Source organism: Heliangelus exortis, chromosome 17, assembly GCF_036169615.1.
Source record: "Heliangelus exortis chromosome 17, bHelExo1.hap1, whole genome shotgun sequence".
Lineage (NCBI taxonomy): Eukaryota > Metazoa > Chordata > Aves > Apodiformes > Trochilidae > Heliangelus > Heliangelus exortis.
The window spans coordinates 9,739,851-9,767,404 of record NC_092438.1 but is presented as its reverse complement, the minus strand read 5'-3'; the positions used below and the strand labels follow the sequence as shown (position 1 = coordinate 9,767,404).

The 27,554-nt window shown below is 47.4% G+C and overlaps 1 protein-coding gene across 8 annotated transcripts; it reads left to right on the top strand.

Moving 5' to 3' along the window:
- Positions 1-405: 405 nt before the first annotated feature.
- On the top strand, positions 406-25,627 carry FBXL18 (F-box and leucine rich repeat protein 18). Of its 8 annotated transcripts, none has more exons than XR_011729338.1 (8): positions 406-924; positions 1,297-1,431; positions 2,061-2,261; positions 3,122-4,662; positions 7,470-7,688; positions 9,640-9,708; positions 19,663-23,526; positions 23,565-25,627. XR_011729338.1 is itself a non-coding variant. In XM_071761475.1 (7 exons), exons 1-7 carry the CDS (start codon positions 721-723, stop codon positions 19,817-19,819), a joined length of 2,526 nt encoding a protein of 841 aa, XP_071617576.1. In that variant the 5' UTR covers positions 406-720; the 3' UTR covers positions 19,820-25,627. The 8 variants fall into 8 exon arrangements, 4 of the variants coding, with proteins under 4 accessions (XP_071617576.1, XP_071617577.1, XP_071617578.1 ...); XR_011729340.1 differs by having other exon boundaries at positions 814-924; positions 1,297-1,420; XM_071761475.1 differs by having other exon boundaries at positions 19,663-25,627.
- The last annotated feature ends 1,927 nt before the right edge of the window (positions 25,628-27,554 follow it).

Below are 27,554 nucleotides of genomic sequence, written 5' to 3'. Positions count from 1 at the left end.
CAAATATTTAGCCTGGTTAGAGCCTAGATTGATGAGCGTCGTGTACATGGGCAGTGAAGCTTGCTGTGTTTATATTTAGGGTTTTCCTGGGAGGAAGGTGATGGTACCCGCAGCCCCCTCTTTGTCACCAACCTGTGCAGTGCTGGTGGGAGTCCTGTCCCTCACATCCACACCCCACCTGCTCCCAATCCACAGCATAAGCGGGGACAGTGTCATTCTCCCAGATGCTCTGACGCTTCCATGGAAAACCAGGGAGCACCTCAGGAGGGGGGTGTGTGCGTTTTCTGCTTCCCCGCTGAGTCACCACTGCACCCCACAGCTCCTCACAGGGTGGATTTACACTTTCGGAGCCAACTCAGGGCTTTGTTGGGTGCGGGCCGGGTGTGACTCAGCTGCTGGGGTGGCAGAGGGCCCGGGGCTGGGAGCCACCGAGGGTGGAGGAGGCTGAGCGGTTGCTCGCTCGGATACTGCTGTTTCCAGAGCATCAGCACCGCTGGCCTTGGGGCAGAGGCAGGCGAACCAGGCTCTCTGAACAAGCCCGTTTGCACCTCCGCACCCTCTCGGAGCTGCCGCCCTTGAGGTGAGGGCGCCCTCTGAGACACCCGCACCGCCTCAGCACCGTCCCGACGCCCCCATCATGGCGCCGCCGCTCTCAAGATGGCGCCGAGCGACGGCCGCCGCCCTTCTTCCTTCCCGCTCTCCTGCTGAGCCACGCTCAAGATGGCGGCGCGGGGCAGCCGAAGGGGCGGCGGGGGAGTGGCGAACCGCGGAAGCCGGGTCATGGCAGCGCCGGAAGAATCCTTGGGCGGCCGGGCCGGCGAGGAGCCAGGCCGGGACGCGGCGGGTTTGAGCAGTGCCCGGGGAAGGCGGCGGCGGTGGCGGCTGTGGGACCGCGCGGCCGCTGCCATGTTCCGCTGCGGGGAGGTGAGTCGGGGCGGGCGCGTTCTTCTCTCCCTCCGCTTCCCCCTGGGAGCGCCGTTAAACCGGGGCTGTAGCGGGGCTCGCCCTCCGCCGCTGTCCCTCTGGGCTGGGTTTGGGGGCAGCCCAGCCCCTCTCGGGGGTGGGGGACAGGGGAGAGGGGCTGGAGGTGGCCCCGGGGGCGCTGAGGGGACTCAAATGGCGGCGGAGGGGCTGGGAGGTCCTGGCTCCTCCTCTCCCCTCAGGGCTTGGTCCGAACTGCTGGTTCCTGAGAGAAAGGTCTGTAACGGGGCTGGGTGTGGGCACCGAAACCGCTCTCTTCTGGGGTGGTTCTCTGGGGATTTTACTAGGGGTTTTAAGGTGGGACCGTCCCTTCAGGGGCTGCCACGGCGTTGGCGCCGATCAGGGCTTTATGAAGGGCGGTTCTGCAGGCCCCAGAACCGGCACCGTGGGCCGGGGCCCATTCTTGGTCACTGCACCATCTCTGTTGCCTTCTTGTCAGGTTATGCCCCGGTAGGTTCGGGGTGTGGGTGCTGGGGTGACAAGAGGGGAAGTGTAGAAGGAAGGGAGCGTGGGGTGGAGGAGGGAAGGGGCTCTCCTGTCCCCTTTGTCACTCGTCTGGTGTCTTATAGTCAGGGTGTGTGTTGCAGAAGAGCTGTGGTGGACTGCAGTTTTGTTTGTGTGTGTGTACATAAATATATGGTTACATAACTCTTAAGTTATTGAAATGGATGGCACTTAACGGAGAGATGCAGAAAGGGACAGCTGTGTTGTTTTTTTGAAAAGAATCAGGGACAGTCGCTTTTCCAGTTGTGAAGTAGAATGAATGTAAATGCTTGGGTTTTTTTTTCTTTTCCTCATTACAAGGCAGCCAGCAGTGAATGAGTGAAGGTGCTGTGGCTCTGTGTGATGTTTTGCACTACCTCCATATTGTCTTCTAAGGGAAAGCTTTTAGTTTCTTCATGCAGGTGGAAGTGCTGAACGATTCGTACATCTCTGTTTTGTCTCCCTTTATAAATCCTTATGAGGCTCAGGATATCTGTTTTCTCACAATCTTTGCTGAAGTTTCTGAGCTACTACCTTTTCTTTTTTTCTTTTTCTTTCTTCCCCCCCCCCACCCTCCCTTTTCTTTTTTCCCCCAGGAGATCATAAGTGGGGAGAGTGAGGAAGAAAGTAATGGTGTCAACCTGATGGAGTTTTCAGATGAGATCCTTTTGCACATCCTCAGCTATGTCCCTTGCACAGACCTTGTCCTGAACGTCAGGAGGACCTGCAGGAAACTTGCAACACTTTGCCTTGACAAAAGCCTAACCCATACAGTTTTACTTCAGAAAGACTATAAGGTGGGGAGAGTAGCTTTTTCTGTTACATATGAAGAAAAATCTGACTTCTGAATATATGCCAAGAAGTAGAACTTTCCAATATGTCTGCATAAGCAAACTGCTCTTGAACTCTGAAAACAAATAAACAATAAACTGTTTTATATAAGCATTTGTTTTCCAGAATGCTTTGTTAGAACAGCTCTGTGCTCCCCTAGCTGTATAAAATACCATCAGTGAGAACTATCTCCTGACTTTCCATTTGTAGCTGTCATTGTGTAACGTTATGATTTTCACAAAATAGCATTTTCCATGGTGTTGTGCAGAAAAAATCTTATGCCTATTGCTGTCAGGAATGCAGCTAGCTGAGCCAGAACTTATGTGTGTGTTAAAACAGAAAAGAAGCTGGGGAATGAAGGGTGATATGTTTTATGAGGCCTGGATCACCAGTTGCAGTCAAGGGGAAGGCTCTCTTGCTCATTTCCAAAAGAGGAAACTGGATGAAGGAGAATGGAAACATTCTTCTTTCAGTTTGTGTTTCCATAGATAGCTAGTTCTGCTGAAATAACTTTGCTGTTAGAAAATGGAAATGGGTCCTCCATGCCACTATCAGCTGCTGAGCAGATTTGGCCTCACAGTCAGTAGTGCAGAACTGCACAGATTAAGAAGGTAAAGGAAATGTCATCTTCAGAGTCCAAAGCATGCCAGACTAAGCCAGCTACCAGCAGTTTAATAATTCATAGCCTCTGCTGGCACCCTGACACCTTTGGATGAGCCACATAATCTAAGTGCCAACCGCTCTTGTCCCCATCATCAGGTGGGAAACTGAGTCAGTACCCACCCTTGCCACGTGTCTCATCGAGTGTGGTTTTGTTTGAGTGCAGGTGAACAAAGACAAAGTGAAGCAGCTGATGAGGGATATCGGCAAAGAGATTTACCAGCTGAACATGGCTGGCTGCTACTGGCTGCCCAGCTCCACTGTTGACCACGTAACACGATGCAAGAACCTGGTGAAGCTCAACTTGTCCGGGTGCCACCTCACCTCTCTCCGCCTCTCCAAGATGCTCTCCACGCTCCAGCACCTCCGCTCCCTGGCCATAGACGTAAACCCGGGTTTTGATGCCAGTCAGCTGAGCAGTGAGTGCAAAGCCACCCTCAGCCGTGTCTCAGAGCTGAAGCAAACCCTTTACACACCATCCTACGGGGTCGTTCCGTGCTGCACCAGCCTCGAGAAACTCCTGCTTTATTTCGAGATCCTCGATCGCTCGCGAGAAGGTTTGATGCTCTCTGGGCAGCTCATGGTCGGGGAGAGCAATGTGCCCCATTACCAGAACCTCCGTATTTTCTATGCCAGGCTGGCTCCTGGCTATGTGAACCAGGAGGTGGTCAGGCTCTACTTGGCAGTGCTGAGTGATCGGACACCTGAGAACCTTCACGCCTTCCTGATTTCTGCCCCTGGGAGCTTTGCAGAAACGGGAGCCACAAAGAACCTCCTGGACTCTATGGCTCGAAATGTACGTCTGGATGCTTTACAATTGCCCAAAGCCTGGATCAATGGCTCTGGGCTCCTGCAACACTTGAAATTCAACAACCCTTTCTACTTCAGCTTTAGCCGATGCACCTTATCTGGTGGTCACCTGATCCAGAGGGTTATTAATGGTGGGAAGGATCTTAAAAGCTTGACCAGCTTGAATCTCAGCGGCTGCGTTCACTGTCTGGCTCCAGAGTCCTTGTTTCGAAAAGCAGAAGATGACATTGACAGCAGCATTCTGGAAAGCTTGGTGGTGTCTTGCTGCAACCTAAGGCACCTCAACCTCTCTGCAGCTCACCATCACAGCTCGGAAAGCATAGGGAACCACTTGTGCCAGCTTCTGTCCAGGTTAAAGCACCTGCTCTCCTTAGCACTCCCGGTTTGCTCCATCACAGATGTTGCTGCAGGTGTGGAAAAACCTCCCACGGCATCTAATGTGGTGCCCCAAACATTTGGAAGGAAAGTTCGGATCGGGATACAGACATATCCAAGGAATTTAGCAGACCAGGCAAACCAGAAAATCGAGTCTTCGGTTTTCTGGGCTCTGATGGGAAGCCTCCGATTTTTGGAAACTTTGGAAATCATTGGGTCCAGTTTCTCCTCTGCCATGCCCCGCAACGAGCCAGCAATTAGGAACTCATTACCTCCTTGTGTCCGAGCACAAAGTGTGGGGGATTCAGAGGTGGCTGCCATTAGCCAATTGACTTACTTGCAGAGCCTCACCTTAGCACAACTGCCAAATATTCTTACTGGCTCTGGGCTTATTAACATTGGATTGCAGTGCCAGCACCTCCGGACTCTTTCGTTGGCCAACCTGGGCATGCTGGGCAAAGTGGTCTATATGTCTGCTCTCATGGACATGCTGAAACACTGCAAGTGTTTGAGAGATCTCAGGTGAGGGGTTGCCACTGAACGTCTCCATTTTGTTTGTGCATCTCCAGAAATGTCGTGTGTGGGTTGCTGTGGCTGGTGTGGAAGCTGCAAGTGTTCCTGTTCTGAGCAAAAATAGCTGCCGTTGCTTGAAAACTGGTTGTTTTCCTTCCTGACTTGTGGACAACAGGAAGGTGTTGTGTGCTGTCCTGAGAACTCTGAATGTGCCTTTTTACCAGTGTTTGATGAGCAAAAAGTGTCTATTTTACAATTGCTTTCCTTTTAGATAAGGAAGAGAGGATGCTGCATATTTGGGGGCAAGCAGCCTGTCAGGGCTCTGATGTTTGTTTGGCTTTGTGTACAGTCACATCTCTTAAATATCCAGGAAGGCAGGCACTCCTGCAATGTCTAGAAAATGTAAAGTTCTCTTTAGGTTTCCCAATGATATATTTTTCTGTCTCTGGTTTGTATTAAAATCTTGCCTCCTTTTTTAATTTCTTTTTCTTTCATTGATAATAGCTGAAAACATTCCAGGTGTAGAGCTTTTCCTTTTGGTGTTCCTCTTCTGATAGGATTTAAAAGATCCTACTAAGGATCTGACTCTAAAGGATGCACAAAAGGAGCTTCACAGCCAGAATATGTTTATGAAGGCAAAGGGCATGAACTCCGATAGTTTCCTTGCATCAGTCCATCTGAACATAAATGTTATTACTTCAGAAAGATGCTTAAATGTTATTACCTCAGAAAGATGCTTCCCCCCCCCTCATTTCTTTCCCTAAATCAGCTCCTGTTGGTGAAACTGCCAGACCTGTCAGTCTGGTTGTCATCCTCTGCTCACAAAATGGGTCTAAAAAGCCTGAGAGTAGCAAGAGCAAGGTCTCTTTTACTATCATTGAGACAGTGTAAGTAAGATTATTGCTCATTAGCTGAGCCTGCTGTTTGTGTGCATGTTCCTGATCCATTGTGAGAGTGAAGACAGCCAGGGTGGGTAAAACATCTCAGGAGGGTTTCCATTTTCCACCACTTCCCATTTATTGTGGGAACATATAACACATTTAATGTGTTAGTTTCTCACCCAAGGACTGGCAGCTGTTGGAAATCCAATTGCTTAATGGCTTCAGTCACCTGAATATATCTTTAACCTTCAGGAGACTGAAGAGCTGTGGAAGAATTGAGATCTGGGGAATGAGGTTTGAGTTTGCAGTGTTGCTTCACTTGGGGTAAGGCCTGCAGATTCCAGAGACTTTGAAATGGAGGCCAAGAGTGAGAAAGATGAGAGGCAGTGTAGAGCCTCGAATTAAGGATGAACAAGGGTGTTTCCTTGTAACCAGGTGTTCTGATGTAAGCTGTCTTTGTTCTTTGGTGAGTAAGGTCTCAGGTTTTATATCGGTTTAAGAGGATTTCACTGGGTAGCACTTCCTCCTGCTCATGTAGTTTCCTTTTCATTCGACTAATTCTCTGCTGCTTCTCCCCGTGTTCGCTCCTCCCCGTTTTCCAGGCTGAGAATCGGAGTTTTAGGGGCTATTCCAAAGCAACATTGTCATCTAGCGAGGGAAAGGCAGCATTGCAGGTCTGGCTGTGTGGCAGAGATTAACCCAGGTACCTGCTGAGAGGTTGCAGGGGCTTCTGTGCTTTATATCCTAAACTTATAACTGATAACTCTGTCAAAAAAAAAAAAAAAAAAAAAAAAATTGGAGAGGCTTCCCATTTCCTTAATATTAATTTCAAGCTGTTACCCAAAGCATACATGGGTTGTTGGGATCTCTTGAGGCAATGCTACCTGACCAGCAGACTCAGGCTGAGCCTCTAAACCAGAATTTATCAATTAACAGGATTAAGTTGCTGAGATACCCCTGCACACTACAAAAGCCTCTGCAGAGATTATCCAGACCAGGTTGGGACTGACAGCTTGATATCACCTAATGGATTAACCTTCTTGGAGCTCTTGGCCTTGCTGACCCAATGACTGGGATTCCCAAGTGCTCTGAGGCCCTGTAGTAAATCTGAGCAGATGTGGTGTCCTGGTGACACCAGCCCTGAGCAGGTTCTTGCAGACTGGTTTCTGTGAGGGACTCATCCAGTTATGCTGCTGGTTAAAACATGGGACCACTTGTTGCTCAGGCATGGCTTCACCACATCATTTTATCATCCTGCTCTGGGCTGGGACATAAGATTGTGGACAGCCATGATGGGAAATACAGTTTCTCTTTCCTGGGTCAAGTATTTAAGAAAAAGGTTGGATTGAGGATGTTTTTTCTTCCTGTGGGAGAGCAGTAGCTTTGGTCCTTTGCCAACTGGGAAGTGCTGGTTGTGGTCATTTGGTTGGCTCAGAAGCCCAAGTTCTCCATCACCATGTGTGCATTGTGGATTTTTTATGCCTGATTCCCTCTGGGCAGTAAACTGGAGATGAGCAGGGGGGTCAGGCTTTGTCACACTGGGGCAGTAAGTCCTTAAATCCACATCAGGCAGCAAACCATGCTTATCATGAGGGCACGACCAGATGCTCAGACCCATCTCACTCAGCATGCTTTGTAGAAAACTTGCAAAATCTGGGTTATTCCCTGTGGGTGCTGGAATTCTGCACTTTGGGGCCTTTCTGCCTATTTGTGTCTTTATCCACAGGCTTCAAACTTCACCAGCAAGGAACCTGCAACGTTGGGTTTGTTCTACACAAGCAGGAAAAAGGTTATTGCAGGTGCCAGTGGAACGGGCAGCGGGGGACACCGGTTGCTCCAGTGCCAGCCCTCCCATCCATGTGCTGCCTTCCTCCATGTCTGCAAGCAGCCCAAGTCTGAATTCCCCACTGAGCTGTTGTTGTTTATTCCTTGCAGGCTGGAACAACCCTACTTCTGTGCAGGAGCTCAGTTCTTCCAGGCACTGAGTCACTGCTCCTCTCTCCAGCGCCTTTGCATCGTCTCCCGGAGTGGGACTCTGCAGTCTGATGCAGTGATGTCATTCATGGCCAACTGCCTTGAGGTCATCATGTGCCACATGTTTATGGGAGAATCTCTTACTGTTTGCAAAACTCTCCAGCAGTCTATTGTCCGGAGGTGAGTGTGGAAAGGGGTTGATGTGGGATTTCTGGAGCTGTCAAAAGATTTATCGCTCTTTCTTTGCTTGCCAAGGTTTATATGGCTCGGAGCACTTGTTCCAAGAAGCTAATAGGTACTGTGTAACAGCTTGGCACATGAACTACCCTCTTACTTTAATAAGAGTGAATCAGGGAGATATTTGAAGATATTATATGAATTTTTGATTCCATTCCCACCCGTGTTCTCTGCAGTTGGCTGAGCTGAAGCTGGGGATGTAAAGCTCCATCATAAATCAAACGACACTTTTCGTGTAAACAAAACATCTGCCGACATTTTAAGTACTGGGAGATCTGACCTTGAAGCTTTCCTCCTTTTCCACAAGTGACTAAGATAATTCTCTGTCCTCTAATCACTTGTAAATGTCACTTACTGATAATCCCCTGGCAGCTCAATTCAAAGCCTTTAAAGGGTTGCTGTGAAGGGTTTTTTCTTTGGAGGTGTGTGTCTGTGGGAGAGTTAGTACAAACTGCCTTTGCACGTTTGGCAGTTCTTAAATGCATTTTGCTTGGCCCCTTGCAGTGTTCTGAGGCTCACGTGGTGGGAAACGTTTGTGTGTGAGCCGTGAACTGCATTTGAAAAGAGAGCTTTTAATTATGCTTGGCATTTTGAAATCTAGCAGTGGCAGTCATCTTACAAAATATTTCCCGTGCAAGAGCCTTTCCATTTATTTTATTTTTTTTTCCAGTAAGGCTTTTTCTCTGCCTTCAGTCTGTTTTCTTTGTCACCCACTGTTGCTTTGCCCTGTTAAGCTCTAATAAAAATTTCAAATCAGAAGGCATTATTACTGCATCCTAAAGGGTGCTCCTCCCTGCCAGCCTTTCTCCAGCTTCAGACTGACTTATTACACTTGGCTTGTTTCCACGGATCAAATCCAGTAGAGCCTATGACTATATTAGCTACCTAGCAAACTGCACACGAGATGGTTTGTTCCTGCCTCTGAAAGGCTCTGTGTCCTTCTGGGATAGTGATTGTTGGAAACATCTAAGTAAATTCCTTGTGATGTGACAAGGAGTCTTTGAGTCAGTTGTGCTTTGGGGATCCTTAGAAAGAGCAAAGAATCCGCAGTTCCTGTTTTTTATCTTGCCCTCCCCTCTGAGATGCCATTGCAGCACTGGCCAAAATTTTAATGCCCACTTACTGAGCAGAAATGCACTGTTCTGCAGTCTTTTCTCCCTCTTTTTGTCTGTCGTGGACAGATTCTCACTACATTCTGTACCTCTTAATAATTTAAATGCTGGGAACTTTCCAAAGAGCAGCTCATGCCTTGTGGAAATGTTAAAAACTATTTTTATATTTAGCAACAGTTCTGGCTGTCATACTATTTTTTCTTCTTTTGCATTTTATTAATGGAGACATTTGTACAAAAACAGGATTTTTGAAGTGAAGGCTTTTTTGTTGTGTTTTTGGGCTTTTTTATTTTTCCCCTGAAGAGAGCATCTGCTCCCAAATTCTACACCTGAAGTCATAATCCTCTATGACATTGTAATTGGTGGCTCTGGAAACTATTTTGATGTCATGTAAGATTATGACTTCAGGAGGAGGATAAGCAGTGGGAGCAGATGCTCTCCTTAAGCAACAAAGATCCTGTTCTCATGCAACTGTCTCTAGTAATAAAATGGAAGGAACAAAATACAGAAAATGATGTGTAAGCAAAGCCTGGAGTCTTCAGTGAGTCTTTAACCATGTGACTTTTCCAGTGATCCCATTCTTATTCTTGCACAAATGTGCCTTCAGATGGGGTCAGGAATTGACTTTGTCTTGACTGCATTTTGTCTGCTACTCCAAGGGCAAAGAGATGTGCAGTAAAATCCATGTGTGAGCCAATTCATTGCTTAAACCTCTGGATAAGCTCTAATTCACACAGCATGGCTTCTTCTAAAAATGTGCTCCTAGTGTCTATTTAATCCAGGTTTTACATTGGAAAAGCCCCTTGGGTAGCAAGTTTAAAGTTAGACATCCTGTACCAGAATAAAAGAAGGTGATTTATCTTTTTGGTTATTTTTCCTTTTTCAGTTTGAAATGTTCACAGATTGTTCATGTGCTGGGGAAAACATGGAGGGTGGGAGGGAAGGCAAGGTGGTCTTTGCTCCCTTTCTTGAGCTGGGGTCATTGATCCATGTTCCTCAGGTCCCATTAAGGGTTAGAATTCCTGTTTTAGGGCTGTGGAGATGCTCTCCTTTAGGCTGAGAGCAGCCAAGTGATTTCTGATTTTCAACTGGGAGGTGGAGCCAAAGTGACTCCCATGCTCCCAGTGTCTCCAAAAAGAGAAATGGGAGTGGGAGCTGGAAAATTCTAGGGCTGGGCACATATCAGTAGTTTGCTGCAGATGGTAGAGTTGGTAGGGGGTTGAAAGTGCAGCGTAGAGCAGTGCAATCCTTTTTTGAGATGTGGATTTTAGGATCAGGGTTTGGGGAGGTTTGGATCACAGAAGAAGCTGGGGCTGATTTGGGCAGAAGAGGCTGGTTTCAACTGCTGAGTTGTACTGGAAGATAGTGTACACACAGGGTGTGGTGATGAGGGGTATTAAATCTCCTGTATCACACCTTAAAGCCTGAACTGATTCTGCAACTCTTCCCTTTGTAGAATAAGGATAGTATTAAGTATTTCTGTTCTACTGGCTCAGAAAGATTTTCTCATGTCTGTTAATCTACTGACAGCTCTAAACCAGGCCCTGTGGTGTCCAGCTTTCTTGTGGGCAGCTTTCTGATTGAAGTTTGCTGCTATTTGGGACAAATTAGTTTAGGTATTTAAGTCATTAAAAGCCTCTGATTCAGTTCTGCCTTTTTTTTTGCAGTGAAACACAGTAAGCAGAACAGCACTTGTCTGGAGCCCTCATCAGCAAACAAGAGGCTTGCAAGGGCAAGGTCTCCTCTGAGCTTGAGAGAAGACTGTTCCCCTCTGGGCAGATAAATCATTGCAGTGTTTTTCTTTATTCTTTTTTTCTTCTGTGGAATGGGAGAGGTAATCTCCTTTATGGTTCAGGGAGATACTCAGTGCACATAAGAAGGACCTTGTGGTTAGACTGAGAGATGTGGCTTGAGTGATCCATATCTACTTCCCTGATCTTTCTCAGATTTCACATGTGACAGTGGTCTAGTCTCAATTTCTCTGTAAAATGACATTTTTTTCCACATCACAGGGTGCTCAGCTGCTGCCACACTTTAGATAGCAGCAGATGAAACAAACACAATGTTTTCCCTTTCATGCTTGCACCCTCACTTTGCCAAAGTGCTTGGCTGCAACCTCCTGTTGGTTTTAAGTCACTTCTCTGTTAAAAACCACTGCAACATTAATCCCAGAAACACCGAAATACCACAATTCATGGACCCACAGTTGTAGGTTCAAGCGTGATCCCAGACCTTTTGTAGGAAAGTGAGATTTGCTTCTCCCTTTTGGGCTGAGGTGCTGTCTTGGAATTCTTTCTAAATGCTTGCAAAAAGCCTCGTGGCTAAAACCTGGTCCGAGGGAACCGGGCTTGCTTCGAACAGCTTTTCCCGAGGGTTTCCACACTGTTATTTTGTGAAATAGTCAGTAGATGGAGCTGTGACCTATGGAAGGTGTCCCACTGCTTACCGATGCGTTGCATGCTAAATAATCGTGTTTATACGCCTGGATTTCTCTGCCCCAGAAATCTTGCGGGCAAGGAATTTGGATGACTTCAGGATTGCACGGCTACATGCTGTGGTTAGTGGACACTTCACAAATGTGCAGGAGAAGTTATTTTCCTGATGAAGCTTAACAGGAGAAAACAGGCTAGAAGAGGGGATGAGAAATGCTTTGGCAAATATCCCCTTGGCCTCAAGGACAGATTTAATTTCCAGTGTGTTCCTTTAGAATTTTGTCCATTTATGCTTAAGTGTTCAGGTAGCTCTTATCATTGTAAGGATTTCAAGGACTCTATAAAAAGTATTTGAAAAAAACACCTTGAGAAAGAGCAAGGAAGCAACAATTAAAAAAAACCAAAAACACAACAAAAACCCTAAAAAAACCAAACCAAAGCAAAAAAAAAAAAATCTGAGTGCAGTGCCATTAGGGTTTCTTCATACACAGGGGGAAAGTGTCAAGGCATGGAGGTAGGTTGGGATTTATAGGATTGAAATCCAAGTTAAACCTTGGTGAAGAGCATGGTAAGGAAGCAAAAGATGGTGATGCTGAAGTGTGTTTTGGGGAGGTGTGTGGGGAGCTGGGCTCAGCTCCTCCTATCTCCCAAAAGTGCTGATGTCCCCTCCTGGGGTCCAGTAGGTGTTGGGAGAAGGTCCAGAAGGCTGGGGCTGGCTGGGTGCTGTGTAGCATCCCAAGAGCTGTGGGGTTGGAATGGGGAGCTGGCAGTCCTGGTTCAAGCTCTCTGCCCCTCTTCCCTTAGCCAAGGGCTACCTGCCTCTAGAAAATGGCTTTGCAAAGTGAGTGTGCAACTTGGGTGGCCCTGACAGTTCATCACTCGTGGAAAGTGCAGAGAATTTTACTGTTTTAGGACAATCTGCCTGTTCTGGGGGTCCAACACTCAGAAAAACACAACCTTTCTTCTGTTAGTGTGAAGTGACACTCGCAACAGGACTCCTGCCACTTTCCAGGAATAACTATTTCAATCTGAACTAGATCTTACTATTCCAGCTTCTGCAGCATTACCTAAATTTTCACCTGCTTGTTATTGTCATTATTATTTTTTTTTACTCTTGGCTGGATCCTACCTTTTCTTAAACTGCTGATTGCAGTGGCCCAGTGTGGCTGTGAGAGCTGTGATGCTCACTGAAGGGATGAAGTGCCCTCCTGGGATTCAGTTGCAGAAATAGGGCTTCCAGGTGGGAGCATGGAGGGGAAGCTGAAAATTGGAAAGTGCTGAGTGAGCCAGTCCCTCTCCTGGCATTTAGCACAGGGCTGAATAACACAAATTAATTTTTGCTCACCTCAGAGCTAAGCATTCCCCCCTCCCTTGGTGCTGGTGCCCTGGACATCCCTGCACTGTTCCTCTTGCCTGGGTTCTCATTGTGGGCTCAGCCTCAGAAAAGCCCTATATCCATAATCCTTTTTACTGTTAGACTGGGGGGGAGGGGGCTGTTAGGTCAGTGAGTGAGTGCAAGATCATCTTTAAATTCAGCAGAGTCCTTCAGCGTCCCTGCTGCACTGCCCACCTGACTGCTGCAATTGTATTGACACTGCAAAAAGCTGGTATTACCACCTAGGGCTTCTTGGAGATTTTCAAGCTGTTTGTGCATCCCTTCACCACCTTTTCTTCCTTCTGACCTTGAAAAAAAGTCCCTCTCAGTCCACTGCTGGCTCTCCCTGAGCCCAGAGCCAGCACAGGAGCTGCCAATCCCACTCCGCCAGCCTAAGCATGTTGTGGGCTCGGGCCCTGCGTCTGATTGCAGAAGACTTAATGTATCACTAGGCTGGTGTAGTGAATCATTAGCATCCTGTTCCAGCCTTCATTGTCTGTTTCATTTCCTGCTCTTAGAAACCCCTGAATCATTCTGTCACAGACTGAATAACAAACTGCATCCTTGTCAGCTTGCGTTACCCAAGAATTCCTTGGCGGGCTTGGCCAAGGTTGGCTCTGCTTGAGGTGTGGCCCAGACACCTTTACTTCTACCAGGGATGTTGTTTTATGGGTGGGAGCAAATATTTTACAAGGCAGCATGGCTTGTGGGACTATCCCTGATCATAGAATCATAGAATTGGCTGGGTTGGAAGGGACCTCAGAGATCATCAAGTCCAACCCTTGATCCACTCCCCCCGTGGTTCCCAGCCCATGGCACTGAGTGCCACATCCAGGCTCTTTTGAAATATCTCCAGGGATGGAGAATCCACCCCTTCCCTGGGCAGCCCATTCCAATGGCTGATCACCCTCTCCAGAAAGAAATTCTTTCTAATGTCCAACCTAAACCTCCCCTGGCACAACTTGAGACCTCTTGTGCCCTCTTGTCTTGCTGAGAGTTGCCTGGGAAAAGAGCCCACCCCCCCCCTGGCTCCAACCTCCTTTCAGGGAGTTGTAGAGAGTGATGAGGTCTCCCCTGAGCCTCCCCGTCTCCAGGCTGAACACCCCCAGCTCCCTCAGCCTCTCCTCATAGGAACATCAAATAGATTTGACATCTATCTTCTTTAGGGGCTACTAGCATATCCCCTTCTTAAATACATTCCTGTGGTTGACCCAAATGGCTTGTTCTAACTGCTAGCTCATGTGTTTTGAAGGGAATTCAGCCCTGAAGCCTTCTTCGTCAGAGGGTAGATTGGTTTGTGCATGAAATAGATTTCAAGGAGTGTCCTTTTCTCTCTCTCTCTCTCTCTCTCTCTCTCTCTCTGTCTTGGCTGAGAAATAATATTGGAATAGTACTGTCATGCTTTCTCTTCATGAGGGTGTAAAAGGCTGAACGGAAGCATTAACTGCAGCTTTAAAGCATTTCCATAGTAAAATAAATCTAATTGAGCCGTTATTGTAGTAGCTTTTTAATTTGTGGAAGAGATTAGGAAATAACTTTCAGCTTGCTCTGGCAGAGCACTCCCCTAGGACGTGTCCTGGGCGCTCTGGCATCACTCTTTGGGTTCTTATTCCCTCCCCCTCTAATTTTCCAGTCACATTTGACTGATGTGGAGTTCAGCTGGCAAAATAATGTAAGGACCTCAATCTGTAAGCATGTTTGAGACAACCCCTGGCTCACAGGAGAAGCAGAGGAGTGTCATTCATGCCTTACAGGGAGAAAGCACAGTAGAGACATGTTATTTGCTTCAGCTCAGGATGGGTCTGGTGGGTATTGCTCACCACACGATGCAGAGGATGCTGCAGTGAAGAGAAGGGAGAGCTGGCAGCACAGTTGTGTGATTGACTTCCAGGGTTCCATCAACACCCATTCATCTCAGGTTGGAGGTGAGGGGGGAATCAGAGGCCTTGGGAGAATGCCAGATTGTCCGTGTAGACATGGCTAAGACACCCTGAAAGAAAAACACTTTCTGGAGGAAATATCACGTGTGGAATTAAGAGCAAGCTGAGGAATCACAACAGCTTTCTTTGGGAACTTCTGAAGCCTGTTTCTGAGGTGAGAAAATGAAGTCTGCTCAGCACTGGTACTCTGGAAGTGTGTGGAGGCTTTGGACCCCTCTTGAGAGGCTTCTGAGGGTTGAGACCCTTTTGAGAGGGTCTTCTTTGCTCACAGAGGAAGGGGCTTGGGGAAATCCCAGCTGACTTTTCTTTGTCTTTGACTGGAAGATACTCTGGAGGAGCTTCATTTAACACTACCAGCAGTCACTGTAAACAAGAAGAGCTTTTGCAATTCCCTGGTACAGAGTTCAGGGCACAGCCAGTGGATCAGATTTTAAGTGGCTGTCTGGCCTTCCCTGAAAGGATGAGAAAAGTGAGTACATTTTATGTTGGGTCATGTTAGCTGCTCCAGCTTGTCCTGGCATTTCCTCCATTCCTCCATGCCATGCTTCAGGGATGGGAGTTTCCAGCCTGGCCCAGGTATGCTGGCTGAAGCTTTCAAAAGACAGATGCCACATTGGAGCTTTGAGATGTGAGCAAACCTTCCAGCAAAAACAGACTTGTGCTGTGCCTGGCAGAGGATTAACAGGGTTTTTGAGCATGTAGGTCAAAAAGCTGTGTACAGGGCAAAAAGTGAGTTGGTCTGAATTCTCTTGGGAAACTTGTGCCTCTCCAGAAGCAGCTCACCAGCCTGGGGGGGAAGTGTAAACAGGGAGGAAAATGTGTGTGACTGCAGCAGAAATTAGTTTGCATTTGTGAGAGTTGTGCAAATTTGAGCCAACATCTCTGTCCCCCGAATTAAGCTTCTGGTCTCCTTCCTTCCTTTCCTTCTCTACTGCCTCTTTTCCTGTAAGCTCCTCTCAGTTTGGGGAGTTGAAAAATCTGGCCTTGATCCACTCCTCATATGCTGCATTTCTTGCCAGTGCTTAATTGTACCACCTTGTGTGCCCTTATTCCTGCTCGCCAGCTTTTGTGCTGCAACATCTGAGTTTGGTGGAGGGCTTTTCTTGGGTTTCTCTGGCAACCTTGAGGGGAAATACATTCTTATCCTTTGCTTGCAAGTAAGAGGAGGTAAGTTTGAGCAACACCTAACGCAGCAGAGCTGCCATCTCCTGGGATCTGTGGTGCTGAGAGTTACAGGGAGGCAGAATCCATCCTTGCAGGCTGCCTGGTGAGGTTCTCCAATGGCTTTGGGCTGCCCTTCAGCTCTATCAGCAGGTGGAGTCCTGAGGACTTGCTGGCCTCCCTGGAGAGGTATGTCTGAAAACACACACTGAGAGTGTTTGCCAGGAGATAGCTGCATTCCAGGGAGTGACTCTTTTGTCTTGCTAAAATCAGGGAAATCTGATCAAAGTGCAGCCTTGCTTTAGACTTTTTCTCTTTCTTTTTGACTTTGTCCCTGACCTACATAGTGGATCCTGCCACGCTGGTTGGAAGTAATTGAGACCATAGTGTTAGGCTATTTACCAAGCTGTTCACTTGAAAATAACCTTACTGTGTCCAGTCCACACCTGTTCTGGGATAATTTTGGACTTTATAACAAAGTGCCTTTAACCCTTTCAGCCACATGTAACCGTTCAAGATCTAATTGTAGAATGAGGTTATACCTCTGCTGATGCCAGGAGGAATTTGTGACACAGGGTGTGCTTTGCTGTGCATTTCCCAGCTCCATGGATGAATCCAGCCAGCTGCTGAAGCTGGGCCCACTGTGGATCCACATCCAAACGAGGACACTTCAGAGACTTCCTTGTAAAAGTTCCTGCTGGGTGGTTGTTGGTTTGGTGTCGAGTCTGCTGGACTAGAGGCTCTTCTGGAAAGTATGTGTGTGTGTGTGTGTGTGTGTGTGTGTGTGTGTGTGTGTGTGTGTGTGTGTGTGTGTGTGTGTGAGGGTATTTTCTTTGTTATCCCAGTGGTTGTTTCTGATTAAAGGATCTGTTTTGAAGGGGCTGCTACTCAGTTGCCTAGAAAACTTGCTTTCATTTAATTAATCATGATGAGTTTAGTCTGGAGGTTTTGTAGGAGAGAGCGAGCGAGCGTATCCTTGGCTTCTTTCCCTTGTAAAAAAAAAAAAAAAAGAAATAGGGTTTCAAGTCTGAAACTGCAGCTCCTTTGTCTCCCCAGGTCAACATCCTCCTCTGTCCTTCGGGTTTTAATTTTACAAGCCATGCACTTGCAGAGGTAGATCCAGTTTGAAGTCCATCCAGGTGTGGAATGAGGAAAGAACCGTCAAGAAGATTACAGGAGCTATTCTGCAACTCATTAACTCAATCTCTTCCCCTTCTTGTTATCTCCTCCCCATGCCTGGGGCCTTTCAAACTAGTGCTCTAAGTGCTTCTCACTTAATCTAGCCCACCTGGACAGGTGTATGAAGAAAGGAATTGCCTTCCGGGGAAGGACTAAAGGAGCATGGATTGCAGAGGGAGTCTGCTTTTGGGAACTGCTAATCCCAGTTTAACATTATGACAGCTGCTCGTTAAAATCAGGGTGTTTTTTAACAGGCAGTTAAAGGAGAGGCTTTGCACGCACATTTAGCCGAGAATAATAGTGAACCATGTGCATTTGATTTTTTTTTTTTTTCCTTAAATCACACAAATTGTACATGGAAGGAATTCTCCGGCGTCAACTTGCTGGGGTATGGAATTTACAAGGTTTGCAGTAACGTACAGTTTCCTGTTGAGGGGGGGGGAGAAAATTACAAAGCTTTCTTTTTCTCTTTTTTTTTTTTTTTTTTTTTTTTTTTTTTTGTAAGATCAAGTTCAAACCTCTCATAAATCCAACCTCTTTGGAAGGTATGTGCTTACTGCGTTGGGATTGGTTTTTCAGTTGTCTTGGTGGCAGATTGTCATGTGAGCTTGTCTAGGCTCTCCTTTTTATAGCTACATGTAAAGGCTGCTTATAAACTGCAATTTTGTGTATGGTGAGAAGGCAGCATGCAGATCTAATTTGGGAAAGTCTATATACAAAGACAGAAGCAGAAGTTTCTCTGCCTTGGGGGGATGGCTGGTACTTCCTAGCTGAACTTCAGTCAACTTGGTTATTAACATGATTTTCTCTGCAGGACTGTGGTGTTGGACAAGAAACATCAAGAGCTGAGGCAGAGGAGGGACTATCAAAGAGAAGTTTGCTGCATTTTATGTAATTTCCATGCAGACTTTACCAACTGCCTCCCAGATCAGTGGCTATTTGCTGGTTGATTTTTTTGTAGGCAGTGCTATGGAAGTAAGAAACTGCACAGTTCCTACACTCCAGATCCTCTCAGGGAGTGGTGTCCTTTTCTGCCAGCCCTTAGGCATGAGGCATGAAGGGCAGGTCTGTGATGCAGAAAGATATAAAATTGCCCCAGGTAGTTTAGTTGCTGGAAATCTTTACTCCTGCAGCTACTTAGGTTCAGTAAATTAATTTAACCCACTAGGATTGAGCAACTAGCCTTGGACTGGGAGGTTCTCTGTTACATTTTTGGCAGCTCTACTCCTAATCATTCGTGTGTGGGGAATATCCTTTTTGTCTCCTGGGAAATGCCAGTCTCTCCTGGCCTTTTCAACAGGCTGTGTAGCTACTTGGGATTTTCCTGTGTGTTTCCAGCAGGTGAATTTCCAGACGTTCCATTTGACAGAAATCTGGCCATTTCAGAGCTGGAGATGAGCTGGGAATTTTCCAGCTGTCTAAAAGTTTGTTGAACAGTGAACTCCCCCTTTCAACCCAAACCAACTTGGTTCAGCTCTAAGGGGTGATGCTGCCAGCTTGACTCTTGCCTTTTCTAGAGTGAATTATCCCTCTTGTCACAGGATTTGGAGGAAGCATCTTGGTGGCATGGGGCTAAGAGTCACAACTCTTTTAATCTTCAGGGTGTAACTCTAAAGCTACAGCATAACTTCCTTTTACTTCCCAGCTGTAAAAGACTGAACTGTTAAGCTACACTAAGAAATATTATTTCACTTCCCCCACGTTCTCTTACCAGGTTGCTGTCATTTAGAGGACTTGCTGATGGGGACTTGGACACTTTCGATGGCTCTTTTTACACTGTATAAATGATTTTAACTTCTGCTGTTCTCTTCCTCTGCTCTGTAGCTATAACCCTGCTGCTCCACTCTCATGTTGTCCTATCAGGCCTCTGGTTTGCAAAGTCTTCTGCTGGAAGGCAGCCCCAGTGATGTGATGTTGGCAAGAAGAGCTGGGAGGGCAAGAGGAAAACGCAGGTTGCCCTAAGAGGCAACTGAAAGACTGAGGCTGTAGATTCAGAAACTGGAACCCAAAATTCAAGTGGCAAACAGGGCTGCTGGTGTGCCTTTCTGTTAGGGTAAATTCCTGTGGTGCTAAGACAGGTTTTCTGCAACTTGGATTAAAAAGGAGGCTGCAGAGTGTGTGTGTGTGTGTGTGTGTGTGTGTGTGTATGCACGAGCACACTTCAATGCTTATCTGCAGATCTGAGCTTTCTAAACTTGCTTGTGCTCTAATTGCAGAGTGTAGGTTCTGCATGCAGAACAGCCCAGCCTGAAGTGATAATCCCAGGCTCAGCCCCTAGGGAATGCCTGGCACTGCACTGGCCTGATTTTCTTAATGGCTCTGCCACTTGCTTCTGGTTTGTAGGTGGTTTAAATTGGTATCTCTGAGCATCTTGCCCAGCTTGAGCAAAGCTCTTAGGATCTCTGGTCCTCTAATACCTGTATGCCGTGGTTTCTTTATGATTTCTTTATTTTATTTCTTTATTTTTTAAGTCCTTCCTCCCTCCCCACATTTGTTAGGCCCAGTCTGAGCTTGTGTCATCTCAGCAGGCTCACAAAAGGTCCCGCCTGACACCTAGAGATGACAATGGAAGACCTGGACTTCCAGCTGCCCCTCCTGCCTCTTCTGAACAACCTTTCCTTGCCCCCACCACTGCATGATCTAGATCCATGCAATCCCCTTCTTTTGCACTGAAGGATTGGTGTTTCTCCTCAATTTAATAACCTGTCTCTGATTTAGTTTCCAGGCGGAGCGCCCCGCGTTAAATGTCGTCATTTTCCCTCTGCTTCATGAGGACTTGACAGAAGTCATCAGAGATGTCCCCATGAGGCACTTGGATGAAATTACCTTGTTTAAAAGCAGAGTGGCCGAGGAACCTCCCAACTTGTGGTGGTGACTGTTGTGGCATGGAAAGGACAGTCAGCATGAACGGGTGAAACAGCTTCTTGTTGGCCTGGATTCTTCGTCTTCAGCTCCCGGCCACCTCACTGGATGCTGTACAATCATTTAAATAGGTGCAATGGCAAACTAAAAAAAGCAAAAAAAAAAAAAAGCAAAAAAAAAAAGCAAAAAAAAAAAAAAAAAAAGCTGGTCCTTTGCAGTGGGGAAACGTGTTGGCTGTTGCTTGCATCTGAGAATCCTGCCTCAAAGGCTTCTGGAATCTGATGAGTAGTTCCTTGTGGTTAACATGACTTGCTTTGTTATTTTACTGAAGTTAAAGGTAAGAGAAACTGATTTAATGATGCTCTTCCCCCTGTGTTGCCTGGTGTGTCTCCTAAGGGCCCCTGTGTACTTTGGCAGTGTGCTTTGTGATATTGGTGGAAATCATTCTGTGCTTTGGTCTATTTTTGGCAAAGTAGGAAGACAATGCCAGCTAAGAGGCACAAAAACGTGTTGCTCAGTTGAAGTGCATCACATCTTTTCTGTGTTACAGATATGCATTTGTAGTCACACACATGCAGTCACAGGTATTTAATGGTTTTTTTGATTGACAAGTACCACAAGGACTCTTTTTCATTTTTTAATAACAAATTAAGGTCATTGGCACCTTGACCATGGTATGTTTTTGACTGATGGCTGTTTCCATCTGTTGGTCTGGTGGAAGAAGTTCTTGGCTCTTTTGAAAATCCTTTTCCTAGGGTAGATGGTGCCTACAAGTGAACAAATTGAGGCTCAGATCTGATTTTAATGCAGTCTTGCAGTGTAGATGGGAATGTAGTGTTCCAGTGCTGTCCTTAGATCCCATGCCTTGAGCTCCTGCTAATTTTAGAGATGTTACAAAGTATTTTCAGTGTGATTTCAGTCAGCTTCTCTGCTCTGCAGAACTTCCTCAGGCATCAGTAGTGGTCTGGATCACTTTCATATTGCCTTATTTACTGAGCACTTTGGAATGCATCAGAACAGCTGTACCAAAAGCCAAGTTAGGAATTCCTGGAGCTATGTTTCTTGGTGGCAGTTGGATTCCCCTTCTGCTGGACTATTTTGTGGTGAGTCTGTCTTCTGCAAAACCTCCTTCAACTGGAGCTGTCTGCCTTCTCCACCTAAAACCTGCTCTTATGTGTTGAGCAGTGCTTGGCTGGGGAAGTCCAGCATCATCCAAAGATGATGTTCCCATCTCCATGTTGGCATTTTCTATGCAAGATGCCATCTCCCAAACTGTGTTCTGCCATCAGTGGTTCACAGAAAAGCCTGGTCTGATGGAATAGATGTGAGAGCAAAATGTACATCACAGCTTTGGAGGACAAACACTCAGGTGTAAACCTGCCTGTCTTGCTGGTGTGAATCTTGAGTCAGACTGTGGTAACCTTTGTGCTCAGATAGGTTATGGTGTTAACGAGCAGGTTAATGTTAACCTGCTACTAGCACAGGTCTCAAACCAAGCCCTGAAAACTTTTGCTTTGAGTCTGCCCAGAGTTTCTCTCTCCTCGCTGCTCAGGACAAGGTGCCAGCAGCAGGCTCTGGTCTGTGGCTGGTAACAAGGTGGTGAGGCCAGCTCCTCCTCCTCCTCCTGTGATAGCTCCTGAGGTCTTTGAGACTCTGGCTCAGGTTAGACACTGTGCAGGTAGGTGCAAGGAGCTGGTGCCCTGCTTTTGGCCTCTTGCCACTGTTTTCTCTCCTGCTTTCCCAGCGAGGTCGTTTTTTTTCTACTTCTTGTCATCTTGCTCGCCTGTTTGGATCCCTCTCTCCCTCTCCAACAGTTTTCCTCTCTCCTCCTCCCCTCACTTCAGCAAATCAGATGAACTTTTTGGCAGGAACACGAGCCACTGCTCTGTCCAGTTCAGGCCACTCCAGCTCTGCCTGGGTTTCTTTCCTAGAATAAACAGCAAGGCTTAGGCAGTGTTTGCAAAGCTGCTTCCTCCTCATGCCTCTAGCCCCAGGGCAGGGTAGAGGGAAGTCTGATGTATGGATCCAGCTCGTTCATGCTTTAGGGGACCTGTTTGTCCTGTGGAGGAATCCTGATACTTGGTACAAGCTACAGGAGACCATTCTTGCTCTCAGCAGGGGTTTCCTCCACGTCCAGCAAGACTTTGGCAGAGCCGCCAGCTCGCCTGTTCCTGTCTCCCAGGAAAACCTGGCTTGGGGAACAGTGGGACAGAGATATCACCTGTTGCTTAATGATGGCATTAACCCCCTTAGTCTTGGGGTTAGAGGAACGTGGTGAAACATGCTGTACCTTTTGCTTGGCCAAGAAATACCCATCTGCTTCGTGTCTTGCTAGATCAGGGCAGGCAATCAGGCATGGTTTATAACGCCGTTACTCTGGTGCCTGGAGGATGATGTTTGGACATCTGTATTCACACAAGCAGGTCACAAGTCCCGAGACAAACACTACCAGTTAGATTCTGAGCTAGGAAAGGTCACCCACAGGTAATAAAGATAGCAGCACAAATAGTGCTAAAGAGCTAAAAACTCCTTCCACCCTCCACTCCTCAACTCCGGGCCAATGCTCGATGTCTTCACTACAAATCCTCTTCTGGTGAGTGAGAATTTCCGCTGCTTCTGCACTCCAGGCAGGATTCACCAGATGTTAATAATGTGCTTATTTTCTCTAAGTGCTATTTTGGCATCGGTGTTAATTACAATTTATATTCTGCAACATTTACACTGGGAAAAGAACCCACCCTAATAGTCCCCAATTGGCAGAGCTGGGCTATTAAACATAGCACCATATGTTCTGAGCAGAGCAATAGATGGGACTCAGAGCCCACTCAGCACTGAGACTCTGGCGTGCAGAGTTAGAGGAGGAGAGAGGAGAAGGGAAAGATGGGTGTTTTGTTCCTATCTTTAATTTAGTATGAATTTCCCCCTCCCTTTTCTCTGGTCTCTGTCTCCATCTCTCCAGAAATCTCCCTCCTGCTCTCTGTGAGCATCTAATGAGGTGATCTCTGAGCCTGCTGATGCCACTGTCCGTAGTCTAAAATAAATGAATTGAATTACAGAAGGTGCCCTTCTCACAGGGGCTGCCTCTGCAGAATGTCCCTGCTGGCACATTTCTTGCTGTGCTCCAAATGAGACCTCAGATCTTTGGAGACTGCAGAAGAGATCTTGGGTTTGACCACACCAAAGTGTCCGTGCTTCTTAGGGAGAAGGATGTTCTGGGACAAGTGCAGTTAGTGGGTAAAATCAGAAGTTGTTTGCAGCTCTGTTCATGTCCCAAGTCTTGTTTAGCAGCAGGTTTGGTTCCTGCAGCTTGGGAGGATCTAGACCTGAGGAGTGTCAATGGTTTTGGTGTGGGGAATTTGGTGGAGCTAAATCCTCAGGGTTTCAGTATCTCTCTTGGAAGGGCTGTATGTAAAGGATTGCTGTCTCAGCTCTTGTGCAAAGCTGATTTCATGGTCTCTTTAGAAAATGGCAGCGTGGCTACTGCTCTGTTTTGAGAGGGGGCTGTGTGGCAACAGCCTCTCCCTTCAGGACAGCTTGGACTGCAGTGGTTTATCTGTCTGGTTTATCAGCCAGAAGAGAAGAGAGGGGAGTGAGAGGAGGCAGGGCAGGAGTGTGCTGTGGTGCTCAAACTGGAAGCTGGACCCATGCTGTCAGACTTGGTCTTTATTTCCCCAGTTGTGAAAGGGGAGGAGGACTCACCCAGCTTGCACAAGGGAGCTTGCCAGGGGTGCAGAACCCTCTGTCCCTGCCCAGGAGAGGCAGTGCTCCTCTGGGAGGAGTGGGCAGGGCTGAGGGTGCTGATGCTCACTTTTAATTTGTGTGACCACCTCCTCCTCTGCGAGGCATGGGAGACTCCTTGGGGGGGGAGCAGGGCAGGATCTGCCCCTTCCCTTTGCTGCTCTTCAGCCGTGTGAAAATCCCGGGATGTCATACAGGAGTGAGAGTGTGCATTGTGAGGTGCTGGGTCCTTTTTCCAAGGTTTTTTTTCAGGCTGGAGCATCCCTCCACAGCCACAGAACTGCAGAGCTTTTCCGTTTGCCGAGTTCACGGGCGCGGAAAGGTCGTTTCCTTTGCTTCAAGGAGATGTCATTCCCTCTTGGCTGGTCCCAGCAGAGTGTCCAGCCAGAGCTCTTCTCCCTGTCCTGCAGGAAAAGCCATGCAGGGATCCAGGTGAGCCAGGCTGGGCACTGCAGAGGAGCAAACCTCCCTCCACTGCAGCTCTGCTGCCTCTCTGATGAGATGCGCAGGCAGCCGGGGTACTCCAGCAGGAGAATCATTTCCATAGAAACCAATTGGGATGTTGTACAGGGAATAATGATTAATAGTGAAGGGATGTTGCCTCAGGCCCTTTTAATTTTTTAGGGGGCAGCGAGGGACAAACTGGAGCACAGGGTGGGGTGGACAGGCAGGCTGGAAAACTAATGGAAACCATCCCTCCCATTAATTTCCAGGGCAGGTTCCCCTCTTCTCCTCCTACCCTGCCCCCCCCCCCCCCCCCACCTCACTGCTGCTTCCCAGCTTTCATCAAATTTTCAAAATGGCTAACCTGGTTAGAAATAATCATAATAATAAAAAAGGATGGATGAGGTCTGACTACTAACATTGTTGCTGTTAGCAGCAGGATTTCAGCCATAAAACATGAAGCAAGGGAGGCATTGACCTTTCCACTGTTTGAAATGAATGGAGACATCAATATCTATTGTTTTGTGGCATTGACCTCTGACGCTCTAGTTTTGCCCTCCCCTTTCTTTTTTTTTTTTTAATTTCCCCCTGACACTTGAGGAAGGGGGTCAGTTTGTACCATCTATTGATCCTGATCTTACTTGGTGATAGGGAAATAATTAGAATTTTAAAGATCTCTGCTGCACACTGGCGAAATACGTTCACCAACACGCAGGCTAAGCCCCTGCTTCCTGCATTGCCTGCTCCCCCCTTCCTTTGCAGAGGTTCAAAGCTCTGAGATCTGAGGGAAGACAGATCAATATAGGTTTAATCATGATGGGGATGTTATTTCAGATTTTTAAATGGTAAAGTGTAACGTTTTATGTTAGTGTTGTCGGAGTCTGGCTGCCTGGTGCCTTGTTTTATTTATTGTTTTAAGTAGCCCCTTCTTTTGTGGACTTCATCTATGTACAGAGAATGTGAAATCAGGCATTGCTAATTAGCTATATGACAATTAAGTAATGTAGCACAAAACCATTAGGACACTGGATTTGGTTTTGAAGTTTGTCCTTTGAAGTGGAAGCTGCAACTCCCTGCCCAAGGCTGCTGGGGAAAATGTTTTTCTATCAAAACTTTCTTTGAAAATAAAATGCCAGTGTAAGAGTCCCTATTTCTGTCATCTTTCCCTATAAACAGCGGGTGGAAATTGTTTTTTCATTGTAAAAACTGCTGGCATTGAGAGAAAGGGAAATTCAGAAAAGCATTAAATGGGCAGTTGGTCTCCAAACCCCCTCGGTTCTGGTAGACACGTTACCAAAACTCCACGTTTTAACTTTTTGAAAGAGAACGGTGCTGCCTCGAGGGAGAAGACCCAGGTCACAACCAGCACCCTGGAGGTGGCAGAGGGAAGTGGCCCTCGAGATTATTGGATTCACCTCTGCTGCCCTGAGTGCCATCAGGATGTGGCACAGCCTGGTTGCAAATACCAAAAAGCTCCTCGGTTTGGGCTCCTCCATCTGTGCACTCGTTTGACACTTGTGTTTGCATCTGGCCCTTTGTTCTAGTAGTGAGTTGAATTCTGAATGTGCAACTTTCATGTACGCTGGTGGCATGTGAAAAAAAAACTTCAAATAAAGACTGAAAACGAGTTTTGAACCAGGTTTCTCTCCCTGCCTCCTGCCTCTTATTTCCCTTCAAAGCCAATCTCCTAGGAGGGGTCTTCGGTGTCCCTTAAACTCACACGAAGTTTAAGGGATGTGAGGTGAGTTGCTGTGGTGAGGTGTGTGTGGGTGGGATGTGCCTGGACTGGGAGCTGTGGCTGTGTCACCTGCTGGGTGACACTTGCTGATGGGTTTTACAGCCCTGTTCCCCCAGGCCTGAGCTCTGCACTTGCTGCTCTGTGCACCTCGAGCTCGACCCCACGTTAAAGGAGCTACTTTGTGGTTAGAAAATGCTCTTCCCCTGTGAATCTCCAAGCCCTCCACTGCTGAACCACGTTGCTGCAGGGCAGAACAACTGTATCCTTGGGTGGGTAAGTGAACCAAAGTGACTTCCAGAAGGTCCATTGCTCTGAGAAACCCCAGGCTACAACCTCCACCTCGCAGCAGGCTGGATCTGCAGCTGCTCCTTTGCATGAACCCAGGAGCTGAACTCAAGGGTTTGGTTAAATGTGAACTGGGATGGCTAAAATCCCCAGCAGGTGAGTGGTCCCTGAGGTGTGGGCTGCAAGCATCTTGGTACCAAATACTGGAAGGATGGGGGGAAGTGGAATGGAGGTACTGGACTACCACAGCCACTGGGCTTGCTGGTGTGGAAGGGCTGATAAATGCTAAAGAAAAGATGTGTCTTACTGAGCTGTGTCTTACTGAGCTGTCTCTTGTGTTGCTGTTTCTAGGGTGCAGGGCAGTGACCTGTGGGGAAACCAACCTTCAGGTACTTGCAGTGCCTGCTTTGGATTTAAAAAATCCACAAAAGAAACACGCAGGAGGAGCAGCCTGGTGTAAAATGGTGCAGCTCGTGCACCCGTGTGCTCCAATCAATTTGCCCCAGGTAAATGCAGCACTAGGAGATCACTCAAATTTGATGTGTGATGAGTTTTTAAAAGCAGAGTGAGTCCTTGCAGGACACGTGGTGGGTCTGCAGGAGAGCATCTGTGCTGTGGTCTCTCCCTGCAGTTTTTTTTTTTCAGAAGGGATCATGGGCTCTGTTGTTTTTCTCTTCTGGTCGACAGGGCAGAGACACTCCCTCCATCCCTCTTACACTTGTGTTTAAGTTATGGATTTTATAGTTCCAATAAGTTCTATCTAAACATGGTTTGGGGGGAGGGAGGAAAAAGATAAGGAGGGAGGAGGCTGAGGAAAGAATGTGCTTTTGGACTCTGCTAAGCCTCCAACTTATCACTAGGACTTGCCGTGGGGTTTTGGCATTAACCATCCCAGGGGAGGGGGTGGCTGGAAGGGCTGGGGCTGATCTGATGCTCTGGTGGGAGGAAAGCTGGGAAAGGCTTGTGCAGAGCAGCCCCCTTCCCGTGCTGATCTTGTGTCCTCTGCCAGCTTATCTGTTGGCAAGGAAGGACATGGCTTGGGTGCTGGGAGGGGGAACAGCATCTGAGGTATGAAAGGGTTGAGTGGTGAAGTGGGGCAGAGCTCAGCCTGGAGAGGGAGAGCTCAGCAAGTGCCTGGGTGTCTCAGTGTGGGGCTGGTTCTGCCGTCAGCTGTACAGCCAGGGTTTGGGCAAACACAGCACTGATTTCTGCAAGGGAGAGAGGGCAAAAGGCACTTCTGCTCCCTATGGGAAAGGAGGAGGCAGGGCAAGTGCCTCAAGTCGGATGGTGGCAGTTTGAGATGTGTTTAAAGAGAAGGAAAAATAAAATTGGAGAGGCTTCTGGCTTGCCCTGGGAGTTTCTCTTCTCCTGCCCATCTCCAGGTGACCACAGGGATGGAGCCCTGCACCTCCAGAGATGCTTGGTAGTCCTCAGGTTGTCAGAGAGCTTTGGTTTTGCAGTGAATTTGAATTTGCAGTGAATGCTTTGTGCTTCCATCAGCTGGGACTTTGTCTGGGGGCTCTCTAGGCTTGCTGTGGCAGGG

Bases quoted from the DNA above. Each gene is read 5' to 3' on its own strand.
- FBXL18 (XM_071761475.1), top strand. From the start codon at position 721: ATGGCGGCGCGGGGCAGCCGAAGGGGCGGCGGGGGAGTGGCGAACCGC. The intron at 1,432-2,060 runs GTAGGTTCGGGG...TTTTTCCCCCAG, and splicing joins TCTTGTCAGGTTATGCCCCG to GAGATCATAAGTGGGGAGAG. The intron at 2,262-3,121 runs GTGGGGAGAGTA...GTTTGAGTGCAG, and splicing joins TACTTCAGAAAGACTATAAG to GTGAACAAAGACAAAGTGAA.